General features: G+C 39.1%; 1 protein-coding gene across 1 annotated transcript in view; it reads left to right on the top strand.

Annotated features, from left to right (window-relative positions):
- Positions 1 to 18,004, top strand: part of LOC112172882 (beta-galactosidase 3) — a 50,107-nt gene extending 32,103 nt beyond the window's left edge. Inside the window, exons 15-18 of the mRNA XM_024310379.2 lie at positions 16,989 to 17,099; positions 17,184 to 17,297; positions 17,516 to 17,721; positions 17,825 to 18,004. Coding sequence (XP_024166147.1) covers positions 16,989 to 17,099; positions 17,184 to 17,297; positions 17,516 to 17,692 — 402 coding nt within the window. The 3' untranslated portion in view covers positions 17,693 to 17,721; positions 17,825 to 18,004. The remainder of the gene's footprint in view (positions 1 to 16,988; positions 17,100 to 17,183; positions 17,298 to 17,515; positions 17,722 to 17,824) is intronic.
- The last annotated feature ends 6,149 nt before the right edge of the window (positions 18,005 to 24,153 follow it).

Here is a 24,153-nt window from a genome sequence, read left to right on the forward strand (position 1 = left end):
GTATTAATGGAACGTGAAACGAATTCGATTTGTGGCAAATGACAAATGGTAGAAGAATTCAATGTTCCATTAATGTGCATTATGCCGAGGAGATGCGAGTGTAAAACTCGGGAATGCCGGGACGGCAAGCGCATGGAAACTCGGGGATGCCAAGAAGGCAAGAGCGTTAGAGCTCGGGGATGTCGTGAGGCATTAACGGGTAACTCGAAGGTGATGCCTTGAGGCATGAGAGTAACCGTTGCTAATTATGCTGGGCCGTATGTACAAGTCCCTGAAGTCCCCAGTCAAGGAGGGTTTTCTTGCAAGGTTGATACCAAAGCGTAGCTTTGTGCCGTATATTGAGCATAATGAGTGCGAGTGCGTTGTCCATCTAGAATTTTGTCAGAGCGAACGCTTTATGCCCTTTCGGGTTGGCCCCTGCTAGGCCCTCCACTGAGCCCCCACTCCTGGCTATAGACCTCCGTATGGTCGGTAAATTGTTTGATGAGGGGAGCTGCGTTTGAGCAGTGGGCGTTAGGTAGCAAACCTAATCTTTGATACCCAAGCATTGGGGGTTAACTACCGGATCAATGGCTGCCGTGGGCTGCGTTAACCGATCCTTTTACTCTTTCCCGGAGGAGAAAAGCTTGACTGCAATGCCATGTAGTGGTCATTGTCATTATGAGACATTGCCTTACCGCTTGGCGGTTGGTCGTGGACCATGGATTTGTGGAGTCTAGACGCATTTAGGTCTTTTTCCCGTAGGGAGGGTTTTGACAAAGTATGGTGCCTAGAGGCATGACAAAATATGCTTACATATAGAGTACATGTAAATTTCTCTAATTGTATGAACAATAACAAATAAGCATAGCAAGTAATATTATGTGGATCTTTATGACCATGTGACACGCGTATTAGATAGTGGCAAGTGTAATGGGTGTCCATATAAAATTTGAGGGTAAGTTCCCCGTGAATAGTATGAAGCGTAGTGAACTACTAGGACTTAACTAAAGCATGTTAGATATGTTCGAGTGAGTTGGGTTGTGTTCGAGCAAGTTGGGTGTAGTTGAGTGGGTTGGCGTTGTTCGAGCATGCGGGGCTTGGCCCAAACAAGTCGTGGCCAAACTTGATACACAAGCGAGTCGTAACCCAACAAGTCGCAATCCGAGCAAGTTTTAGTTAAGTCATAAGTGTCACAAGCTTCTAATCATGACATAATTTATTTAAGTGAGTGTAACATGTTTATTTAATTGAGTTGCAATTAAATAGAAGTATGGCATATGTGTATAGCATGTACTTATAATAAAGTTACTAGTAACATTTTTGTATTTTTGTAGGCATGATTAAGGGTCATGGAGACATGTTAAGGCATGATAATAGTATGTAATCATAGTAAGTGTGCTACTAAAATTGATACATTTGGTATAAGTATGCTTAAAATGCATAGAAGCATGTTAAGGCATGGGATTGTCATGGCAATAGCTCTAATTAAAAGAGCATGTAGTGAGATATTGTGACTTATCTTATGCCGACTTGGAGTAGTTGGATTTTGAAATCAATGGAAGTACCAAATCATGTTGGAGTTGTCCAAGCATGACGCTCCATGTTGAAGTTGCCCACGTATCGATACGAGTATCGTCATCAAGGTACTCCTTGCAAAGGCAAATGCTCGATATGAGAGTTGGATTTCCTTAAAAAAAAAAAAGGATGACTAATACATGAATTTGTGAAATCAACATTAACAACTAGCACAAGTGCTTTGATAAAATAGGCAAATTATTTGAATATATGTATCAATTGAGCACAGTGTACAAACAATACAATAGTGTAGTAGTTGATAACAAATGACGTGTTGTATTTGTGTGCTCCTAATGTGTTTTTATTTTATTTTTTATTTTTGATATTGGCACTGGTCATCATAAGTGCACTAGGCGCTGGAGCCTATATAAACATGTACCAAAATAACATCGAATTGCAATAAGTAAATTAGGTTTGGACCAAGAGTGGTTGGTATTTTGAATGTGCAATTATAATGTCGAAAAACGTATATAACATATGGCCTTAATCATATGTATACATATATACAGTAGCTATGTGAGTTTACTAGCTAATATGTGCACATGTCATGCATTTTCAAAAGGCAGTGAGGTCAATTGAGTGAGCAAATTTGCACTGACATGCCGTGGGCAATCACATAAGACTATAATCACTGATGGTGCAGCTTGATAATAATAAACACAACAATGGATATGTGCTATGGATACATCAAGTTATTGAGCGCCGTTCAGTTGTTTGTGGTAGAAGTGTAGAACAAGATTATAAATAATCATATGCTAGCTTGTTTTTGGTAGACAACATGGGATAGGCACAAGTAATTAAGAAAGTAGTGAAATCTATGTGGTCTCTTGACGACAAACCCATACTCAAATTTGTTTTGACTTTAAAATTGGCAGGAAGGCCTACAAGATTCATTATGTGTAATAGTTAGACATAGCAACTAGGTTATGTTCTTAGATAGATGCACCCGTTAAATCATATGGTAAAAGTAAGATAGCCCTTTAGTGTATATGCATATGTAGCCACTTATACATATTGTTTATACATATACATAAGGTTAGAAGGTTGAGTTTCTGTTGGCATCTTATGAACTAAAGAAGCCAGAAATGTATAATCACTTCGAAGGCAAAAGTTCAAACATTTGTAGGCCTGTGCATGTGTCACTAGGCATGGCTATGCATGCTTGAATGAAGTAGAGATCGTATATACAAGAGCATTCATGAAATGGTGGGATGATTGTGTGTGTGTAGACAAATTTACTCATGCCATTGATACGTGGCATCGATTTAGTATAGTAGCTAGCATAACTGATCATGCATATAGTTAAAACATGGCAAGTGTCTGGAGTGGCACAGTCGTTTGCAGCTCCATATTTATAACTCATGCACTAATTTGTGCTTAGGAAATAAGAATGAAAACCGCAGAGCATGACTGAAATGTAAACAGAGTACACGAAGGAAGGTGCTTATCTCATTTGTGATAATTGAAGATGATTGAAGAAGAAGGGTGTTGGTAGGCCTGGCAACGTGCAGGTATAGTGCGGGTTTTTAACGGGCCGACCCCGTAAGAACTCGTTAACTTAACGGGTTTCGCGGGCCAAACCCGGTGGGTTTGCGGGTTTTCCGTTGGAACCCGTTAAAACCCGCAAACATTTTTTTTTATTTTTAACTTTTTATCAAAGCAATTAAAACCAATTAAGACTTATATACATACATATATATATATATATATATATATATACATGCCATTTTCTCTATATGAACTTTTTTGGTTTTCTATTTTGAAATTTTTTATTTTCTATCTTTTTAGATTTTTTTTCCTTTCCTTTTTTGACAAAAAATAATTCACAAATCACAATTATACGATGATCCAACGGTTGGACCCTCACAGGTCACCAAGAGGATCATCTTTACCGATTTATACGATGATCCAAAGGTCGGATCCTCACGGATCGCCCTTAGTTCATCCTCTCAAAATTATACGAAGATCCAACGGTCGGATCACCTAGAGGATCATCTTTACCGATTTATAAGATGATCCAACGGTCAGATCCTCACGGATCACCTAGATGATCATCTTTACCGATTTATACGATGATCCAACGGTCAGATCCTCACGAATCACCCTTAGGTTCATCCTCTCAAAATTATACGACAATCCAACGGTCAGATCCTCACGGATCACCTAGATGATCATCTTTACCGATTTATACGATGATCCAACGGTCAGATCCTCACGGATCGCCCTTAGATTCATCCTCTCAAAATTGTACGAAGATCCAACGGTTGGATCATCCCGGATCGCCCTTAGAATCATCCTCACAAAATTATATGACGATCCAACGGTCAGATCCTCATGGATCGCCTTTTGAATCATCTTTGCACAATTATACGAAGATCCAACTGTTGGATCGTCCCAGATCGCCTTTAGAATCATCCTCACAAAATTATATGACGATCCAACGGTCGAATCCTCACGGATCTCCTTTTGAATCGTCTTTTCACAATAATACGAAGATCCAACTGTCGGATCCTCATGGGGAATAAGAAAAATTATAAAAATGCCCTGGTTGAAAAAAAAGAAAAAAAGAAAAAAAAGAAAAAAAAAAGGGAATCGTATGTGTAATGGGAAATGGGTTTTTGGGAAGGATTTTTAGTTAACGGGTTCCAATGGGTTTAGCCCGCAAAACCCGTTAATTTGCGGGTTTTTTGAGTGCGGGCTTTTTTTAGCTCGGATTAATAAACGGGCGGGTTTGTGCGGGTTTTTAGCGTGCGGGTATAGTGCGGGTTTGCGGGTTACGGGTTTAAATGCCAGGCCTAGGTGTTGGGCAGCTGAGGATGATTGAAGCTGCAATTGATGCCTTGATGGTGTACTTATCAGTTTTTGGGTGTGAAGAGTAATGAGATGGGTGTTCCAATCCGATAGTTGAATGAGAGTTATGAGCTGACGAACTGACGATGATGAAAGGATGGAGGTGACGAGCCCGTTAAGTTCAGTTGACGGTGACGACCACAAGGAATGGGTATGTCGGGAGGTTCTTGTTGGCGGTGCGACAAAAAGCAAAGCTGAGTTTCTTGTTGGCGGTGCGACAAGCAAAGCGGTGGTTCTTATTGGCGGTGCGAGAAGACAAGAAGCAAAGCTGCGTCAAATTTTATGTTGGAGTTCGCTGGAGCCTTGTACGACGGTGACCAAACCAAGCTGGGTGTTGGAGCTTGGCGGCCATCAACTCTTATTTGACGAAGGAGATGAAGCTAGGAGGTTGGCGGCCGTCAACTCATTTTTTACGAAGGAGATGAAGTTTGGAGTTTGATGAGGCTTGGCGCAACTTGAAGCTTGGCGGTGTAAGACTTGGTGTTATTGCTGCTGGGGAGTGATGCAACGAGGAAGAGCAGTGAGTTTGTGTGTGACAAGGAAGTCGGGGAGACGAGGCTCCGTAAAAACCCAAATCGTGAGGTTCCGTCACATGAGTGGGTGTCTAGAGTAATTTCCGCAAATCTGCATCAATTTTTGTATTGCTGTGGTTTTGCTTGGCGGAGGTTTTTGGCGGATGATTCTTGGCGGTACATTGATCTTAGCGGTGCTTTGATCGAAGAAGATGGCGGAGTAAGAAACCAAGGAGAAGGTTGGGCATCTGTGATGCTCCGTCAAGGCTTCGCTAGCGGTGCTTCAGGGGATGATGATTGAATCATGGTGATAGATTGGCCTCTTGACGCAATTCCCTACCTCTTGGCGGTGCTTTGTTTGACGTGGCTTGCACGGGCGCTGGTAGATACCACTGATGATGATACGTTCTGCCTTGACGCTAGTAATGATGCGCGGAAAGACAAAAATATGAAGCTTGGCAGTGCAACAAGGAGGAGGGGTTGAGGCTTGGCGGTGCTGGGTGTCCAGAGTAGATGGGCACCAAAATTGTCGGAGGCTTTTACCGCCACAGAAATTCGAAGCTTGACGAATGACGGACTATCCATGGCAGATAATTGCTTACCGCACGGATTGCAAGGGTGCCCAGTTGGCTTTGGCTTCATAAAGCATGAGGTTGACTAGAGATGGAATTTGTTGTAGATGAGCCAACAAGAGAGAATAGTTTGACGCCAACATTTCTGGGTGTCCAGAGAAAATATGGCGGTGGTCCTTGTGTTGGCCGTGTGACAAGAAGCAAAGGCGCCATGACTTAGGCAGAAGTTGCCGGCAAAGATGGGATAGTTTTTTTTTTTTTGTGTGTTACCGCCAAGGATGGGATAATGTTGATCATGGTTGGGCAAGTTACCGCCAAGGATGGAACTTAATTTTGGATTCTTTTGTGTGTTTCCGCTAAGGATGTTTAACGGTAATGAAGGAAGCCATTGGGAGCTGATGATAATCCAAGAAGAAAAAGAGGATTGTTGATCAAAGATGATTGATAATTCAAAGAAGAAACGAAAAGAAGTTTTCTTAAGCTCCATTAAAATGACTTAACGAATGGTAAGTGATGAAGCCTTTTGTATCGGCTTCCCACAGACGGCACCAAATGTTAATGTTAGAAACTGAAGACTCTAATTAACGTTTAAAAAAGAGAGAGAGAGAGAGGGATAACGCCAACAAGTATAATGATTCATCTCCCACTTTGGGGGAGACTACGTCCACTTAAAGCTTTACTATGTGTCAGGCCTTGAGGCTCAACAAGACTACAAGAGTTGTAATGGAGTGATGAGTAAGTGGGAAGGAGTTCCCTTTTATAGGGAAGGGAGGCTCCTTCCTTCACTTGTTTCCAATATGGGATACAAAAACAACTATTCTAGTCTAGAAAAGCATGTTGTGAAGGCAACTTGGCAAGGTTGGGAACTTGACTTTCCGACAAGCTCTTGAGCACTTCCGACCATCATGGCGTAGCTTGGACGTCGGGCTACGGGATACATATCGTCATTGGGTCCCACCATGGCTCATGGGCCCCCCCACGAGGGTGTTGTTTATGCTTGGTGACATAGATACTAGCCTTGCTAGTAGAGATATCTACAGTTATGTTATTGATTCTACTAAGTCCATTGTTTATTATGTCAGGTCATGGGAAGTTGGCCTAGCAAAACAGCTAGTTTCCCTTTACCCAGAATCTTATGTTGAGTTTCTGTGTCTGTGGGTTATGGCTAGTGAAGGAAAATGCTTCAAAGGCACGTATGAATTTACGCTTTCCTTTAGACTTTATTTTCCCCACAACAAGTGTGCAAAGGGGTTTGATCAAATAAGCCTTTAGGATACAATGAAGCCTAGCATTCCTGCTATTGTTGATCGACGTCTTGCACTTACGAAGATCAACCAAACACTCAATTGAAAGTTACAAGAGGCTCAAGGTTTCTGGAACTAAAACTGCAGTTTATAGTTTCTAGATTTGTTTTGTAAAGCAGGGAAGTAATGGATTGGAGGAACTGAAAGAATAAAGCAGAGAGTATCTCAAGATATATGAATTAAGTTATCTTTTTAATCTGCAGGTATCACCCCTTTATATAGGGATGTATATGCCTCTTCAATTAATTGGGATAACCCTTCCGTAAGGGTGGCAACCTTTCATTTATGAAAGATGATGATTAAAGCATGTAATTAATATCCCAAGAAGTCACCAGCAGAAGTTAACAAGTTAACAACGTTTGCTTAATTTAAACAACAGATTGGTGCTTGTGAAGCAACACAATGCTTCACCAATATAATTGTCCAGCTGCTTCCTATATCTGAGATCCTTTTTGAAATTTGAATTGTGGTGATCAGTCACAATTCAATTTATCTTCTTTATAATTTGAAAATCTTTCCAACATCTTATTTGCTATTGTTTTGGTTATAGGGCATCATTTCATCTGATGCTATGCAATAGTTAGTTTGCCCTGTTGACAATATTTTGGCATGTTGGATAAGTTTCTTACTTTTAATCTTGCTTATTGCAGCAATGGACAAAAGTACATCTACACTGGATCTAGTGATCATTTGGTCTATATTTATGATCTGGTACGTAACATTTCTGACTATCAAGATGTGTCTTTTGCATGTAATTTCTGTGAAATAGCTAATGGAATGAGAAGTGGTAACTGTCATCTTTTAGTATTCGTCTGCACACTCAGGCACATAAACAATTTGGCTTCTGATCTTTGAGTTTAATTAGGATAAAATGAACATGATTTTAGCATAATGGAACTTGTAGCAAAGGAAGAATCACAGTTGTTTCCTTCTGTTTTTCTATCTCTATTCTCTAATGACAGAACACTACCATAAAAACTTCTCCCAACTTTAATTTTTCTTTTTTCTTTTACTCATTTAAGTTTTAAATAATTTTGTACTCCAATCTCTGCAAAATGCACAAGTTTTACCTTATGGTTATCTGATGAGTTGTGCAACTAAGTGAACTGATCTTAGTGCACTTTTAAATCAACACAATATTACATATGATATTAGTTTACTTGAGTTCCATAATCAAACAATATGCCCCTGTAATAATATGCAGGAAGTGAGACTATTATTTCTGTTTGCTTATTTATTAGGGAAATACTACAAGAACTTCAGAGGCAGACCATGAGGATAATTGATAGCTACAAGAAGACTTATCTATCCAAAAGTAAGAAGCAGTAGAAGACTTATCTATCCAAAAGTAAGAAGCAGTGAAGAATGAAGATATGGTTTAAGAACCGAATATTTTTATTCTCCACTATTCTTTGCTCATGTTCTATTTTTAATTCCCTAGTATTTTTACAATTATGGTTGTTATGACTTTCTCTATTTTTTAAGACTCGATGATGAATTTCTTAGTTCAATAAAATGTAACTTAATCTTTTTTGTTGTGGAATCTTATTTATCTTTTTAATATTTATTTTTATTCAAAAAGAATGCTTAAAAATATAATTTATTTTATTCCAAATCCTTGGAAATACTATTGTCAAAAATGGTTAGTTTTGACGAATGTTATTGGTCAATAATAGTAAAATGTTTTAGTCAGAAATAATTATTCTGACTAAGTAAGTCGTCATAAATATGTTGTCGGAAATACATGAGTCGTCGTTTACATAATGTATTTTTGATGGCATTAAAATATTTTCGATGGAATATTTTGACGGAAAAATTAATCTTTCCGACCACCACCAACGGCAAAATGTGGTAAAAAATGCTTGTTATTCTGACGACTAGTTGGTAATAGAGTATTTATGATGAGAATATTCCCGACCACCACCGACGGAGATTTTTGGTCAGAAACACGTATTTCCGACCAAAAAATGTCTTTTCCGACCGAATTTAGCCGTCAGAAATGATGTTTCCTGTTGTAGTGGTGGTTGTGGCGCTAACTTGCGTGGTTGAAGAGTGTGAAGAGGATGGTGATGCCCGGTTTTAGAGAGCTGGAAGAAATGAAATTTCAGATTCTCTCCTCCCCTTGATAGCTAAAATTTCAGTTGAAGAAGGAAGAGAGAGAGTGAGAGAGAGCGAGTCAGAGAGGGAGAGCGGACTCACTGAGTCAACTTGAAAGGAGAAGAAGAAAGATGTTCCAACCCAACAATAACAACAACAACCAGGTGAGTCGTCACTCTCAAATTTCTCTTCACTCTGAGAAAATGCGAGAACAGATTGATTAGGTTTATGTAATTCTCACTGTTTCTGTTTTTGAAGAATTTGAAAGAATCGTAGCATTGGGAACTTGATAATTCAAATGCATGTTGTTAATCTCGTCGCCATTGGTTTTTGGCACGTTGAAATTCGTAGAAGATGAACTTGAATTGTTGTAATCGTTGTTGTATTATGTAATTTTGTGAATTCTAAGTGGTTTTTTGTGACTGGGTTTTCGTGAATTTCCTCTCTTTTGAGTTCTGGAATTTGATTTTTGAGTCGGTTTTTTGTTTCAAAGGAAATGGTAGAAAGTTTGATTATTGAAAGATTGACATGCAAGAATTGATTTTTATGTATTGGTCAGAATGTGAGGTCTGGAAATGGGACTAGGGTTTTGGGATGATGAAGTTATGCATTTTCACTCTTGGAAGAAGTATTACGAATTTGGTGCAGTGCAATTTTCTGTCCAAGTTGTAATTGCCAGATTTAGGTTGTGCTTGGTTGACTATGAATTTTTCGGTAGACACCGCCACTGTGATGGGAAAAAAACGGTTATAGATGAGTTGATACTTGACAATTGATTGCTTTTGCTGTGAGTGGAGATTGTTTAGAACTTTGCTTGCTTTTCTATTTGGTTTGAAACCACTTGTTACCCGCGAGCGAAGATTTTTGAAAGTCCTTTTCTTTTGGAAACTTATCTGTACCTTGAGGGGCTTGTTAAGTGATACATATAGTAGAATAGTCAAGAAGAAAAGCAAAGTTTATGTCCATGCATCCGGGTTTTTATTTGTGTCATTTGGTCATCCTTTTGCAGCTACCAATTAAGTCATTACCTATTGAAGATCCATCAGCACTGATGCAAGTGGATAAAAAAGAAAATAAATAAATTAAAAAAACCCAGAGGAGGATAGAGAGCTGGAAGAAGAGGTAGAAATAAAATAAAAACAAGAGAGAGAGAAGAAAATAAATAAATTAAAAAAACCCAGAGGGGGATAGAGAGCTGGAAGAAGAGGTAAAAATAAAAAAAAACAAGAGAGAGAGAGAGAGAAGAAAATAAATAAATTAAAAAAACCCAAAGGAGGATAGGGAGCTGGAAGAAGAGGTAAAAAAAAAAAACGAGAGAGAGAGAGGAAAATAAATAAATAAATTAAAAAAAAACTAAGTGAGGGTAATTTAGACATTTCAGCGCTTGAGGAATGTCACGTCAGCAATTTAACGGACAATTTGGACGGAGCTTGACGGCATGGACGAAATGGGAGGAAACTGAGAGTTCAGGAACCTTTTAGGTGAAATTCGAAGGTCAGGGACTGAAACGATGAAACCCTATAAGTATAGGGAGTAAACAGTAATTAACTAAAAAAAAAAATTGCAGAACAAAAGATGTTCTATACTAGATGAGACCACAATTATATTGTAAACCCTCAGAGTTTTCTTTTCGCCAACCACAATTAATCTACAAGAGCCGACATTATTAATCATATTTAATCATACCAGCTGAAGTGATATTTAACTCTCTATACAGACCGCAAGTAATCATAAAAGACCTTATTTCTCTATTCCATCTTCTCTGTTCTTATACTTTGGTGGCTTTATGAGAGAAAAATATATGGAAGTTTAATCGATAATATTAGTTTTTATTTTTTATTCTTTTATTGGAGATAATATAAGTTTAAAAAAGACATGTATGCAGAGAGAGAAGTCAGCGGAGACTTCGGTCACCGAAATTCACAAGACTTCGGTCACTGATCGTCGAAGGTCGCCGGAAGTCCCCAAAGAAGTCATCAGATATCTCATAGGTGACCGGATAGATAGTTGGAGACTTTTATTGCCTAGTAAAACTTTTTATTGGGGGGCAATAAAAATTTATTGGGAGGAAGAGAGACTAATCTCCCTAAAATTAAACAAATTAAACTTTGATTGAGAAAGAAAATGAGGAAATTACATCAATTCAAAACCTTTTATTGAGGGGCAATAAAAATTTATTGGGTTTTATTGGGGGGCAATTAAAGTTTATTTGGAGGAAGGGGTTAATCTCCTTAAAATTAGACAAACAAAACTTTGATTAAGGAAAAAGATGAGGAGATTACATCAATTTAAAACCTTTTATTGGGGGGAATAAAAGTTTATAGTGGATTATTGGGGGCCAATAAAACTAATAAAATTTGGCCATGGAGAAGGAGGACTAATTTCCCTAAAATTGGACAAATAAAACTTTGATTGAAGAAGAAAATGAGGAGATTACGTCAATTTAGAACTTTTTATTGGAAGGCAATATAAGTTTATTGTAATACCACGCACCCTAGAATCTTAACTTATTATTTAGTTACCGTTACTAAGGGCATTATTAGTTCACAAGTTACGTTTTACTGTTAATGATCAAGGAGTTGACTTTTTCTTTGGTCCGTTAAGTTAGGAAATTTTCTTTGAGAATATCGTAGTACACGAAAAATCGAGTTCGTGGACACGTAATTTGTTTAAATCGGAGTTACGACGGGCAAGTTATGATCAAAAATAGAAGTTACTATTCATAGTTGACATTTTAAAAGGAGTTTCCATTTTGGGAAGAGAGAGAAAGTGGAAAAACATATCCTAAATCGGGACAAACCCGAGCCAACCCTCCCCCTCTCGTTTTCTTTCGCCGCCGAGCTTTCTCTGGCAAATTCGTTGCCGTCCGGCCACCCTAGGACATGTTGCTCACCATGGCACGATCTTCTCTTCCTCCTCTTCTGTTGGAGACATCCTTGAGTATGAAAGTGTATGCAATTTGTGGATGATGTGCCATACACCCAAGTATAGGAGGTCAAGTTTTAGTAAAGGGGAAAAGTAAGAGTATCGTACCTAAGGGATTGCGTAATTCTACTCTAAGCTAGATTACCGCGAAAATAAAACCTAGAAAACACATCTATCAGTTTACAAATTAATAGTCTCGACCCTTTGGAAATCAAAACTATTAATAATGATATTTACAATGGTAAAGTAGTGAATCAGATTTGTTGATTAAATTTTTTTTTTTTTTTTTTTAAGGAGGGCCAGTGCGGCTACCCTCAAGACTTGATTAATGAAACCATAGAATATAGGGGGGGGGGGGGGACATAGAGCCTAAACCCCAAATTACAATAAGTAATGTATTCTAACATGCACTAGTTAACAAAGAGTGCACGAATGACTACTCTGTTTGCTTTGACAAAGCGGTGACATAACAGAAAGATAACTCTATTAAAAAGAAGCATCATAACCAATAGCGTAGCTTCCCTACTATGTTGCCGCACGGAATCATATCCGGCGACACTTCGTTTCATCCTGCCACTAGGAGGTTGCTTCCATTTGACAACGGATAGCCGTCTCACTAGGCCAGACAAGGCACACTAAGTGTGCAAACCGGGACAACGCCTACATTCACCTACCATACTTAGATGGGGACTTATTGGAAACACTAAACAAAACAACATCAAGGAAATAAACAACTGAAGCAAAAAACTAGCAGAAATGCAAACAAAGCCCATAAGCAAATTCCAGACCCAGAAAATCAGGGCCACAAAGAGCTTGTTTAGCCCATCTCTCTGAGCTCAAGTCAGCAGCTGCAGCACCACCTTTACCCCGTCTCGAAACCCACTGCCCCACTGCCTGTGTTGGACCCCCACCACCAACATACCTCTGCAGCAAAGGACCCAATGGCCCGCGGCACCAAGCAGCACCGCCGGTGCCCCTTGCTGTCTGGGTCCAGATCCATAACACCCTTTGTCCCAACCATCCCCCTTCTTCCGCACGGCCGGTCTCAACGCTCCACCACCACCACCCAACCACCTACAAATATACCATGGATCGATACTAGATCCCAAGACATATGCCAGATCGCCGCCAATCACCAACCAAACAAAACATCAATCTCATCTCCTCCTTCCACGACGGTGACAGGTCCCTGCCCAAATCCGAATATGATCCGGTCCCTCTCCGATCCCCCTCCACCGCCTTAACTCTTCCTCAAATGCAACCAATCCCTTTACCGGAGAAACAATGAGCAACTCCTCCCAGCCCCTATCTCCGAGCAATAGACTTGCTCACAAAGCGAAACTCTTGTCCGGCCACAACCCCAGTACGATAGCGAGGCCAGAGGCCATCGCAGGCGTTGCGGCGCAGCCGGACAAGAAAGCACGATACCAGCAACAAGCCTAAGGTTTTGAAGCGCGTTATTGTTGTCTTTCGTTCTTGTTCATTGTAATTATTATGAAGTAAATTAAGTTGCACAAAAATAAAGTAAGCAAATAAAAATAAAATAGAGACTTTGATCAATGAGATAAATAGGAGCATAGGTTTTTGCACCTAGCCTCCCTCATGCATATAATATAACCCATTTTCTAATAACAACATGCTTTGATAAATTCCCCCTCGGTTTTCGCTAGAGAAACCGAGATACTAACTAATCATGCAACCTAATCATATCACTAGAGAAAAGCTAGATCACACAACCTTAGTCCCATTTACATTCGCTAAAACATAAAAGGGGTTTGATGTCGTAAAGCCTAAGGCCTCTCAACTCTTAAACTCATGGCACCAAGCACTAATTTTAAGGTAAGGACCCAAGCAAACTAGTTATTGCCGTAAGAATAAGCTAGACCACCACCCTATTAGCTACACATGCCTCTCGGTTACAAAAGATTGTCAAGCTTAAGTTTCCGATTTCATTAATTCCTACAACATGCTTAGGTGACAAATCCAAAAACACATGTAAGAAAGTATTAAAGTAAAGTAGCTAAAAGATTCAAAACATGCATATTCATCAAAAACATGGCATCACACTATTTTATACATGAGTTTGGCTAGGGCTAAGACCTAGCCCCAAATTTATTCTACTCACAACCCATAGTTACATAAATCAAACCCATAAACATAATAACATCAAGCAAAAGAGAGGAAGAGTAGAGAAAGTAGTTAGTTACCAAACTAGCTCCCCTTGATGCAAAACTAGTGAGCGATGTTTCAATGTATGGAAATTCCAGTTTTCTCAAACCCAAATTGCCATACAAATCCACAAATCTCTTAGAAACTTGAAGAATAAAGGCTTGAAATGATGAAACTAAGGTCTGATTGATCAAAGATGTAAAGGATCTTCGGTTTTTGGTAAAAACTCAAGACACTTTATACTTTACACTTTTCTCTACACAAAAGCTAAACTAAACTACCTAAAAGATGAAGAACGACTATGGAAAATGGAGAGGAAATAGAGAGAGAAAGGAGATGAAATGGATGATGGAAGACATCCCAAAACGTCCAAATGAGGGGAGGGTGTTTTTATAGGCCAAAAGTGATGAATGGAGGGTGGAGATCAATGGAAATGAAGGGCTAGATGTGATTGACAAATGTGTAAGCACAAAATATGGATCTAGTCTTTAACTCCACATAGAAATGACCTAGAAAGCCCATAGATATTTTGGTGGAGGAGAAAAAGTAAGGATAGAAGGGTCATTATGTAAGGAAACAAGATAATAAATGGGAGGCAAATGTGTAAGGTGTAAGAATGAGACCACTTGTCATATTTCAAATTTTGAATTTCCAAATAACCTAGACCTAAAGTCTCTAACCCTTGTCAGCTCTTCCTTGTCCTCCACACATGATCTTGGCCAGCCAACTTGGGCGAAATCCGGCGTTGACTCTCATTTAGTCATGTTTTCCCACTTTCTTCCTTCAATTCAAACTCCACCAATAAGTCAGAATTAGCCTTCGGTTTATTCATACCAAATGTTTCTCCATGAGTGTAGATCATTCTAGTAAAATTTTAGATCTTAGTTCACCTTGGTGTGGCCGGAAATGCTGCCGGAATCCGTACAGGTCCGGTTTTACAGTTTTTGTCTTCTAGTGAAGAAATTTGTACCAATCTTTTGAAGCCCTTTCATTCCGAAATAGCTCTTGTACTCTTCATAAAAAATGATCTTTAGGATGTTTAGAATAGATATGGAAAGTTTCAAGTCGTTTAGACTTCATTTGGTTAGTTTGCCGCTCCTCCTTCCTTGCCTAGCTCGGTTTCTTCTAGACTGTAGGAGAATATGCTAAGATTGAAATTTTAGTGCATTTCCAAGTTTCTCCATCATTTTCTAGCATGATAAGGAAAACATAATAAATATATATAAATAAACACAAAAGTTAAGCAAAAGTGCAAGATTAGGAGAATAATTACTAGGTAATTATGGACCTAACATCTTCCTATTCATGTAAGTTTTTCACCTTGGGTATCATTGTTTTTGGAGATTCGAAGGGAAATTCCCAGAAATGGGAAATCAGAGATTTGCTCCGATCTCCGGTTTCCGGCAAGATTTCTTGGGGGTTTTGGTTGCTAGTGAGGTGCTAAACGTTTTCCTAACCTTGTTGCAGCTCGATTTGGCCTGTGGAGGAAGAATTGAAGGTGATTGTGAACGTGAACAGTAACCGTTGGTTAATATATATTTTGGGTTGAATTTCTGGCCATTTTTTCTTGGAACTGTTGTTGTAGGTACAACTATTGTTGGGCTTGATGTGAAGATTGTGTTGGTGTAATTTCTTGGCCAGTTATGGGTGTTGGAGTGGTGGCGCGTGAAGCCACGCGCTGCCACTGTTGGTAGCCTATAGAGGTGTGTTAAGCTATCCAAAAATTCATAATTTTAGCGTATGAGTATATCTTGTGTTGTGGAGGCCTTGTCCACACTTGGTTTTAAGGAAATCCCATTTCGTTTACTATTGGAGTGTTAATTTTGAATTTATGGGAATTGTTAACCATCGTTATTGTGGCTTTGATGTTGGATGTTGTTTTAAGAATGTTAAGATTGTAATTTGAGGTGGAGAACTCGTTGTTATGATTCTTGTGATGAGTTGAAATCGTTGGGAGGTTGGAGAAGTAAAAATGGGTTAAAGAATACTAAGAGAGAAATTGGAAAATTAGGAAGGAAATTTATTTTTAAAATGTTGACTAATTTATAGTTGAGAAATTGAAATTAAATCAGTTGAGTTGTTGAAAGAGTACTTGTGAAGGTTAAAGTGAATTCGAGGGCGTTGAAATCGTTAAGAATTCCGAATTTGAGATTTGTAAATCCTAGATTGAAGAGTCGAATTTTTAGAGGAGTTGATGAGTAATGAGTTATTAATTTTTTTTCGAGGGAATAATGAATTTTTGAGTTTTAATTATTCCCTTATTACAATTATTTATATGTTGCCAATTATACAGGACGTACTGAGCCCTTGAGCGAGGAGGACACTGGCAAGTAGCAGGATTAGCGACGAGGCTCACCTGTGAGTGGACCTTTGTTTTGCATTAATTTATGCATGCAGTGTAGATTTTGAAGCATGGGATTAAATTGTGATTTGAAAATGATTAATTATTTAAAATGTGATTTTGTTGAAAGAAAAGAGTTTTAAAAAGGAATGAGTTGACAAGGAGGCTACTATTCGACGCATGCGTACATTACTTGGTCGGTAGTTCCCTCAAGGAAATGGTCTGGTCGGCAGCCCACTTCAGACAATATTCTGGTTGGTAATCCCCTCCAGAATATTCCTGTCGGCAATTCTCTCTGGTGCATCATCTGGTCAGCAGTCCCCTCCAGATGACATGAGGTAGTTAGTCGGCAGTCCCCTCTAACCACTGCCTCCTAAATTCCGGTCGGCAGTCCCCTCCGATGCGTCATCTGGGCGGCAGTCCCCTCCAGATGGCATGACATGACTAGTCAGCAGTCCTCTCTAGTCATCAAATGTTTTTCACTTTAATGTTGACTTTAAAGGAAATGAATTTGGAATATTTTTCATAAATGGCACTGCATGCCGGATTTTGATATTGTCTATGAAATGAATCCCAAATTCTCACATCTTAATTATTCTAGCCATATTTTATTTTCTTAGAAGAATTTATCTGAACTTTTTTGTTATTGATGTTGTCAAAGAACAATGGTCCTCACTTTGAGACACGGAATGCTGGAGTACTGGGACCAGTTGCTCTACATGGACTAGACCAAGGAAGCAGAGACTTATCATGGCAGAAATGGTCACACAAGGTCTATAAATACTACTTTCATTTGATTTTGGTCACTTGCTTGTGTACTCGAGGAATGCCCACTCATATCTGTTTCCAATTACAGGTGGGCCTAAAAGGAGAAGCCATGAACCTGGGTTCTCCAAGTTCCATCTCGACAGTGGATTGGACGAGGGTGTCCTTAGCGGCGAAGAATCAACAGCCACTGACATGGTTTAAGGTATGAAAATGAAACTTCAGATACTGAAGCTTGACTAAACGGTAGTGCTTTTTTCTTTCTTATGTTTTATTTATTTTTTAAAGAAAAACTTTCTCAGCGAAGGATTGAAGACGGATGTGTTAGAGTTGGTTTATGCTCCAACAGACCAACACTAGCTTGGAATTGATGTCTTTAGACCATGGAGTATTGATGGTTAACAGTTATAATTGAACTCTCAGGTCAATTTTGATGCACCTGAAGGAGATGAACCTTTGGCTTTGGACATGGGAAGTATGGGCAAGGGTCAACTATGGATCAATGGGCAAAGCATTGGAAGATACTGGACTACTTATGCTAACGGGGATTGCAGTGCGTGTAGCTATTCTGGTACCTTCAGGCCTAAGAACAAGTGCTAATATGGTTGTAACCATCCAACTCAACAATGGTACGTACAAATTTCTTATACCACAATTTGAGAAATCAATGAGAAAAAGCCTTACAAAATACAAACTGCTTTAATAATATGGGATTATTGTCCTACCTTTCAGGTACCATGTTCCTAGGTCCTGGTTAAAGCAATCTAAAAACCTATTGGTAGTTTTTGAGGAGATTGGTGGGGATGTATCAAAGATTGCTCTTGTCAAACGTTCAGTGAGCACTGTTTGTGCTGAGGTTTCTGAAAATCACCCACATAATAGGAATTGGCATACTGAGAGCCGTGGCCAACTGGAAGAGCAAAAGAAGCCTATAATGAGCCTACACTGTACGGATGGATACTCCATTTCTGCTATTAAGTTTTCAAGTTTTGGAACTCCATCTGGAAGCTGTGGGAATTTTCAGCACGGTACATGTCACGCTCCAAACTCGAAGGCTGTCATTGAGAAGGTACTTTTCAGACTGCTCCTAATTATTGCAGTTGAGGTCAAATTTTCCCAGTTTTAATACTCTTTTACATTCTTTACCTATTCAAGATCACTAATGCAAGGGTCACCAAATTCGTTCACTAAAATGATTTGTCCAAGATTCTGAACTATGGAACGGATTCTTATATTGTTTTCATATTTTTTTTTTTTCCTGCTATTTTGTCTTTGCAGAAGTGTATAGGTAAGCAGAAATGTTCATTGACCATATCAGATGCCAATTTTGGGATGGATCCATGTCCAAGCATGCTGAAAAAATTATCTGTTGAAGCTGTTTGTGCCCCCTGAACATTGCCACACCCAATTAAAGGGTTTAAGAAGTCAGTTGAGGAAATCTAATTCTGTTGAAGAATCAGATCAGTAATAGAGACAATTAGACATTTTGAATGTAATATATATTATTCTCTGTAAGGAAATATGAGTATTCTATCGTATTGCACAAGTAGTCATGAAAGGCTGATCCTTTGCGTGTACAAGAAATAGAGCACCAAATTGCTTTTTGTATGCTAACTGGGCTAACTAGCTAACCAGCTAGACAAATACTAACAGTTCTAGTAAGAAAACTTTCTAAAGCACAGTTCGGCCGAGTATGGTAACGTTTTACAAAATGGTCTTTTGGAAACTGTTTTGCAAAATGAAAACGAGAGATTGAATTTTGCATTTTCAAGATTCGAAACGCGTCTGATGGTTTAATAAGAGAAAAAAAAGATCGTTTGCCGGCAAATTAGGTATTATTCTCTGTTCTAACATTGTTCCTCTTCTATAACCGTCACTCAGCTAACTTAGTATCAAAAGACGGTTGGCTGGTACACATTCGCTTCTCTTACATTTCTTTTTTGCAAGTTCTCCGGGACTGACCCTCTGAGATGTATCTGCCTATCGACCCACTGGATCAGTTGGCTCACTATCTGATGCGGGAAGCGTGAACACGATAGCAAAAGGCTCTGTCAAGCGTCGAAAGCCATATGAGATGAGCTAGAATCCACTAGCAATTACAGACATAGCCGTAAGAAACAGAGAGAAACTTCTCTAATAGTTGGTTTTTTTTATTGATAACTTGAATGAAAATTACAATCTAAGAGGTGCCTTATATAGGGCACATAGCATAAACATAATACAACTAGAAAACATAAAGAACAATTTATTTTAGATTAAAACTAGGAATCCTAATTGAACTTGATTAAATAAAAATCGAAAACAGAATCCTAGATACTAAAGAATATTACGCTTCGAATCCCAATCAAGATTTTGCTCAAGAATCCCGATATATCCAAAAGAGTAATTTATGATTAATTCCATCATTAAGAAGCCTATTTGAATACCAATTTCCAACATTTAAATTATTCTTCTTAATGTGAAGACGCTTCTTTCTTTTCGAGATTTTTTGTTGAAATTGGCTAAAATCTCGTCCTACATCACTATCCTTGTAAGCACCGCAGTAACATTGTATAAACCCTTGGGCTTAGCTTAAGTGGTGATGAAGGGTTGGGAATCAAATTATTAGACTAGATTGGAGATTTGATCCTCTCCAATATAATTAACCAAAAAAAAAAAACAAAAAATTCATACCGTATGTACCAAGAAGAAAAATTTAGCTACTCTATCCACCAACCAGTCTTATCATGGACTTTGCAACCATACTGTAATAACTGTCCTCATTCTCAAATACGAAACCACAACTGCTGCCTGCAGAAGTGACTCAATCTCCAATGGTGGACTCCAGGTTTAATTCGAAATCAACAAACTGTTGTTTACTTGGTGAAATCTGAACCCAATTCTGAGCTGCATGCCACTGAGTGATGGAAAGAACAAACTACTGTCTCATTCATTAACTTGTAAGTTATGGTTTTGATCTGTATTAATGTATAAGCTATGTATGAATGTGTATCTTTCTTTACCTGATTTAAGATGTTCCTGTTCCTAGCTAGAAATATATTTTGGTTTCTATTTGACAACATTTTGTAAGATTTTAATCAACCTCATAGTTTTTGAAGGAGGGTTAAATCAAAACTCTCTTGTGAATGATTCCCAAATTTAAGGAAAGCTAAAGTCTTCCATTGTTTGTTCCATATAACTGGAAAAAGTACGAGGAAGGGTTCTAATTGCAGCAAGTTTTAGATCTAATGGACGAAAGTGTTAAACAGCGACAAGCGTGGCCTGTGGTCCACCATTGTACCGATACGATCCCAACTTAACCACCCGATAGGTGTTGGGTTTTAATCACAAAAGGCCTCGGTACAATTGGGTGTGATCCACCCACTTATGAGTTATATTTTATTTGTCACTTTTCCAATGTGAGATATTTCCTCTCCAACATGCCCCCTCACGTGCAACCTAACTCTAGTTTAGCACGTGAAATTAATTAACAATCCAATTCACACATTGGAAATTGGGACACAAGTCTCATATTGGAGACTTGGCCAATATAACAATCCAAGGCCCACATCGGACACTTGATAACAATTCAATCGGAATTTTCCGATGGCAATATAAGGAACCCAAATTCGGGCCCATGACAATTGGAGACGCAATTGGAGAGAGACCCGCTCTGATACCATGTTAAATAAAACAAGGTTGAGAGAATGAATTTCTGGATATCTTATTCATCTCACAGTGGAGGTATATATAGAGGATTACATGAATACAATTAACTTACGTCTCTATTCTCTACCACACATAGAATAGGTAAGTAGTAACTACAAAATAATTTTAATATATTCTATTCCTAATGCTAAACCATGACTCACGCTAACACTCCTCCTCAAGTTGGCGCATACACATCAACCATGCCCAACTTGCTTAGTGAGTCATAAAAAGCTTTCCTGGAAACTCCTTTGGTAAGTATATCTGCAAGTTGCTCTTCAGTTGGAACAAAAGGAAAACTGATAATTTTGGCATCTAGCTTCTCCTTTATAAAGTGACGATCAACCTCCACATGCTTAGTACGATCATGTTGTACTGGATTCTGTGATATGTCAATGGCTGCCTTGTTGTCACAAAACAACTGCATAGTATTTTTGAGTTTGAAACTCAGATCACGTAACAGATTTCTCAGCCACAGCAATTCACACACTCTGTGAGCCATACCTCGATACTCGGCCTCAGCACTAGATCGTGCCACAACTTTCTATTTCGTACTCTTCCATGTAACCAAATTACCTCTCACAAAGGTAAAGTAACCTGATGTCGACCTCCTGTACGTCTGTAAAATTTCCAGCTCAATCTGCATATGTAAGGCCACAAACCTCAAGGATGTTGTTGTGTTTAGAAAACAATATTCCCCTTCCTGGAGCTGACTTCAGGTCTTTAAAATTCTCATAACAGCATCCATGTGACTCTCACTCAGGTTATGCATGAACTGACTTACCACACTCACAACATATGCAACATCTGGTCTAATATGAGCCAAATAAATCAAGGGCCCAACTAACCTCTGGTAGCTAGCTCGATCAGTAGATACTGATCCGGATACTCAGCTAGACAATGATTCTGCTCAATAGGAGTATCAATAGGTCTGGAATCCAACAACCCTGTCTCTGTCAGCAAATCAAGAACGTACTTCCTCTGGCACAGATATATCCCTTCTCTCCCCATGGCTACCTCAATTCCTAAGAAGTACTTAAGTTCACCCAAGTCCTTCATCTCAAACTCAGATGCTAGCTGTCTCTGCAGTCTGTCCATCTCAACAATATCATTGCCAGTTATTACCATATCATCCACATAAATAATTAGAGCTGTTACCTTCCCTTGTTGATGCTTGAGGAATAAGGTATGATCTGAGTTGCTCTGTTTGTAACCAACCTTCCGCATGAACTGTGAAAATCTTCCAAACCAAGCATGAGGCGACTGTTTGAGACCATACAGAGACTTTCTCAATTTGCATACAAAATTACCAAGAGAAGCAACTACATACCCAGGTGGAAGGCTCATGTACACTTCCTCGGTTAACTTTCCATTAAAAAATGCATTCTTGACATCAAACTGTCGGAGTGGCCAGTTTAAACTAGCAGCAAACGAGAGCAGAACCCGAATAGTGTTCATCTTGGCAACTGGAGCAAATGTTTCATCGTAGTCTATACCATATGTCTGAGTAAACCCCTTTGGTACAAGGCGTGCTTTGTACCAATTCACTAATCCATATGCATTATGTTTCACAGTGAACACCCAACGACAACCTACAGCCTTCTTGCCTTGCGGTGGAGGCACAAGTTGCCAGGTATTGTTCTTCTGCAACGCCTCCATCTCTTCCTCTATTGCCTTCCTCCACTTTGGATCCCCCAATGCATCCTACACTCTGTTAGGTACTGATACATCAGATATTTGATTCACAAATGATTCATATGACTTAGACAACCTCCTAGTGGACATATAATTGGCTACTGGGTATTTTGATTTGGCAGTAAGAGTAGGTTCATATCTTTTGGCTGACTGACCTCGAGTGGTCCTATTTGGTAACACATATTGCTCAACATTAGAATCATTACTACTAGTACCAGTAGGTGGACATACCTCAAATGGGTGATCTTCAGTACCAGGAAGTTGTGGGTCAGGGGTAGAAGTGATAGTAGGAGGGGCAGTGGTGTCTTCAACTTCATTTTCAGTGATTGAAACTGGTGTCTAGATGTCTGGAGCTTCTGCTTCTGGAGGTGATAAGCTGGTGTTCTTAACTGGATCAGTAAAAAAACCTCATGCCTGTGCAACTTCTTCTCCTCTTTCTGATTCCTCCCCCTCTCCATGATACAACTCTTCAAAATATGAATTCTCCCCCTGAAGAGCTATATCTGAAGAGGAAAAATAGCTCATGTCCTCAAAGAAAGTAACATCCAGAGTGACATAGTACTTCTTGGTAGGTGGATGATAACACTTGTACCCTTTCTGATAGCCACCATAACCAACAAACACACACTTAAGTGTCCGGGCATCCAACTTAGATCTATAGTTTTCAGGGACATGAACAAAAGCAACACAACCAAAGACACGAGCTGGAAGATTATGAAATGAAGGTAAGGAGATATGAGTTGCAAGAACCTCAAATGAAATTTTTCCCTGAAGGACACTGGATGGAAGGCGATTGATAAGATGGGAGGAAGCATGTACCGCATCGCCCCAAAGATATTTAGGCATATGAGCACTAAAGAGAAGGGCACGAGCCATATCAAGTAAATGACGATTTTTCCTTTCAGACACTCTATTTTGTTCTGGTGTTTGTGGACATGTAGTTTGGTGAACAATCCCATGGGTTTTGAAAAACTCTTGGAAAACATGATTAACATATTCTCCCCCATTGTCAGAACGAATGACTTTAATGGTACTATGATACTATGTTTGAACAAGAATACGAAAGGTTTGAAAAGCGGGAAATACTTCATCTTTGGTTTTAAGAAGAGCAACCCATGACAATCTCGTACAATCATCAATAAACAAAACAAAGTACCTCATACCCGATACAGTGGGCTCTAGAGAAGGTCCCCAAACATCAGAATGAATCAACTTAAAAGGAATAACACTTTTATTAGAAATACTAGGAGAATAAGTAGCACGATGACTCTTGGCCAAAACATATGTTTCACAATGGAAAACAGACTCATCCACACCAATAAACAAAGTAGGCATGGTTTTTCTCATAAGACTAAAAGAGGGATGCCCTAGACGGCGATGCCACAACCAAATTTCACTTAGCTGATAAGAACTCAAAGTCAAAGTGGCGCGGGACTGTGCTCCTGGTTTCTCTCCTGCGTATATCTGATCCAGATGGAACAACCTGCCCCTCAGATACCCCCGACTGAATATCTCCATGGTGAGAAGATCCTGAAAAATCACATACATATGATAAAAGGTTACAGAGCATTTAGACTCAGTATTCAACTGGGGAACAGATATCAAATGATGAGACAAGTCAGGCACATATAACACATTATGAAGTTCTAAGGTGGGGGTTATACGAACTGACCCTGACC

This window comes from Rosa chinensis, chromosome 6, assembly GCF_002994745.2.
Source record: "Rosa chinensis cultivar Old Blush chromosome 6, RchiOBHm-V2, whole genome shotgun sequence".
Classification (NCBI taxonomy): Eukaryota; Viridiplantae; Streptophyta; class Magnoliopsida; order Rosales; family Rosaceae; genus Rosa; species Rosa chinensis.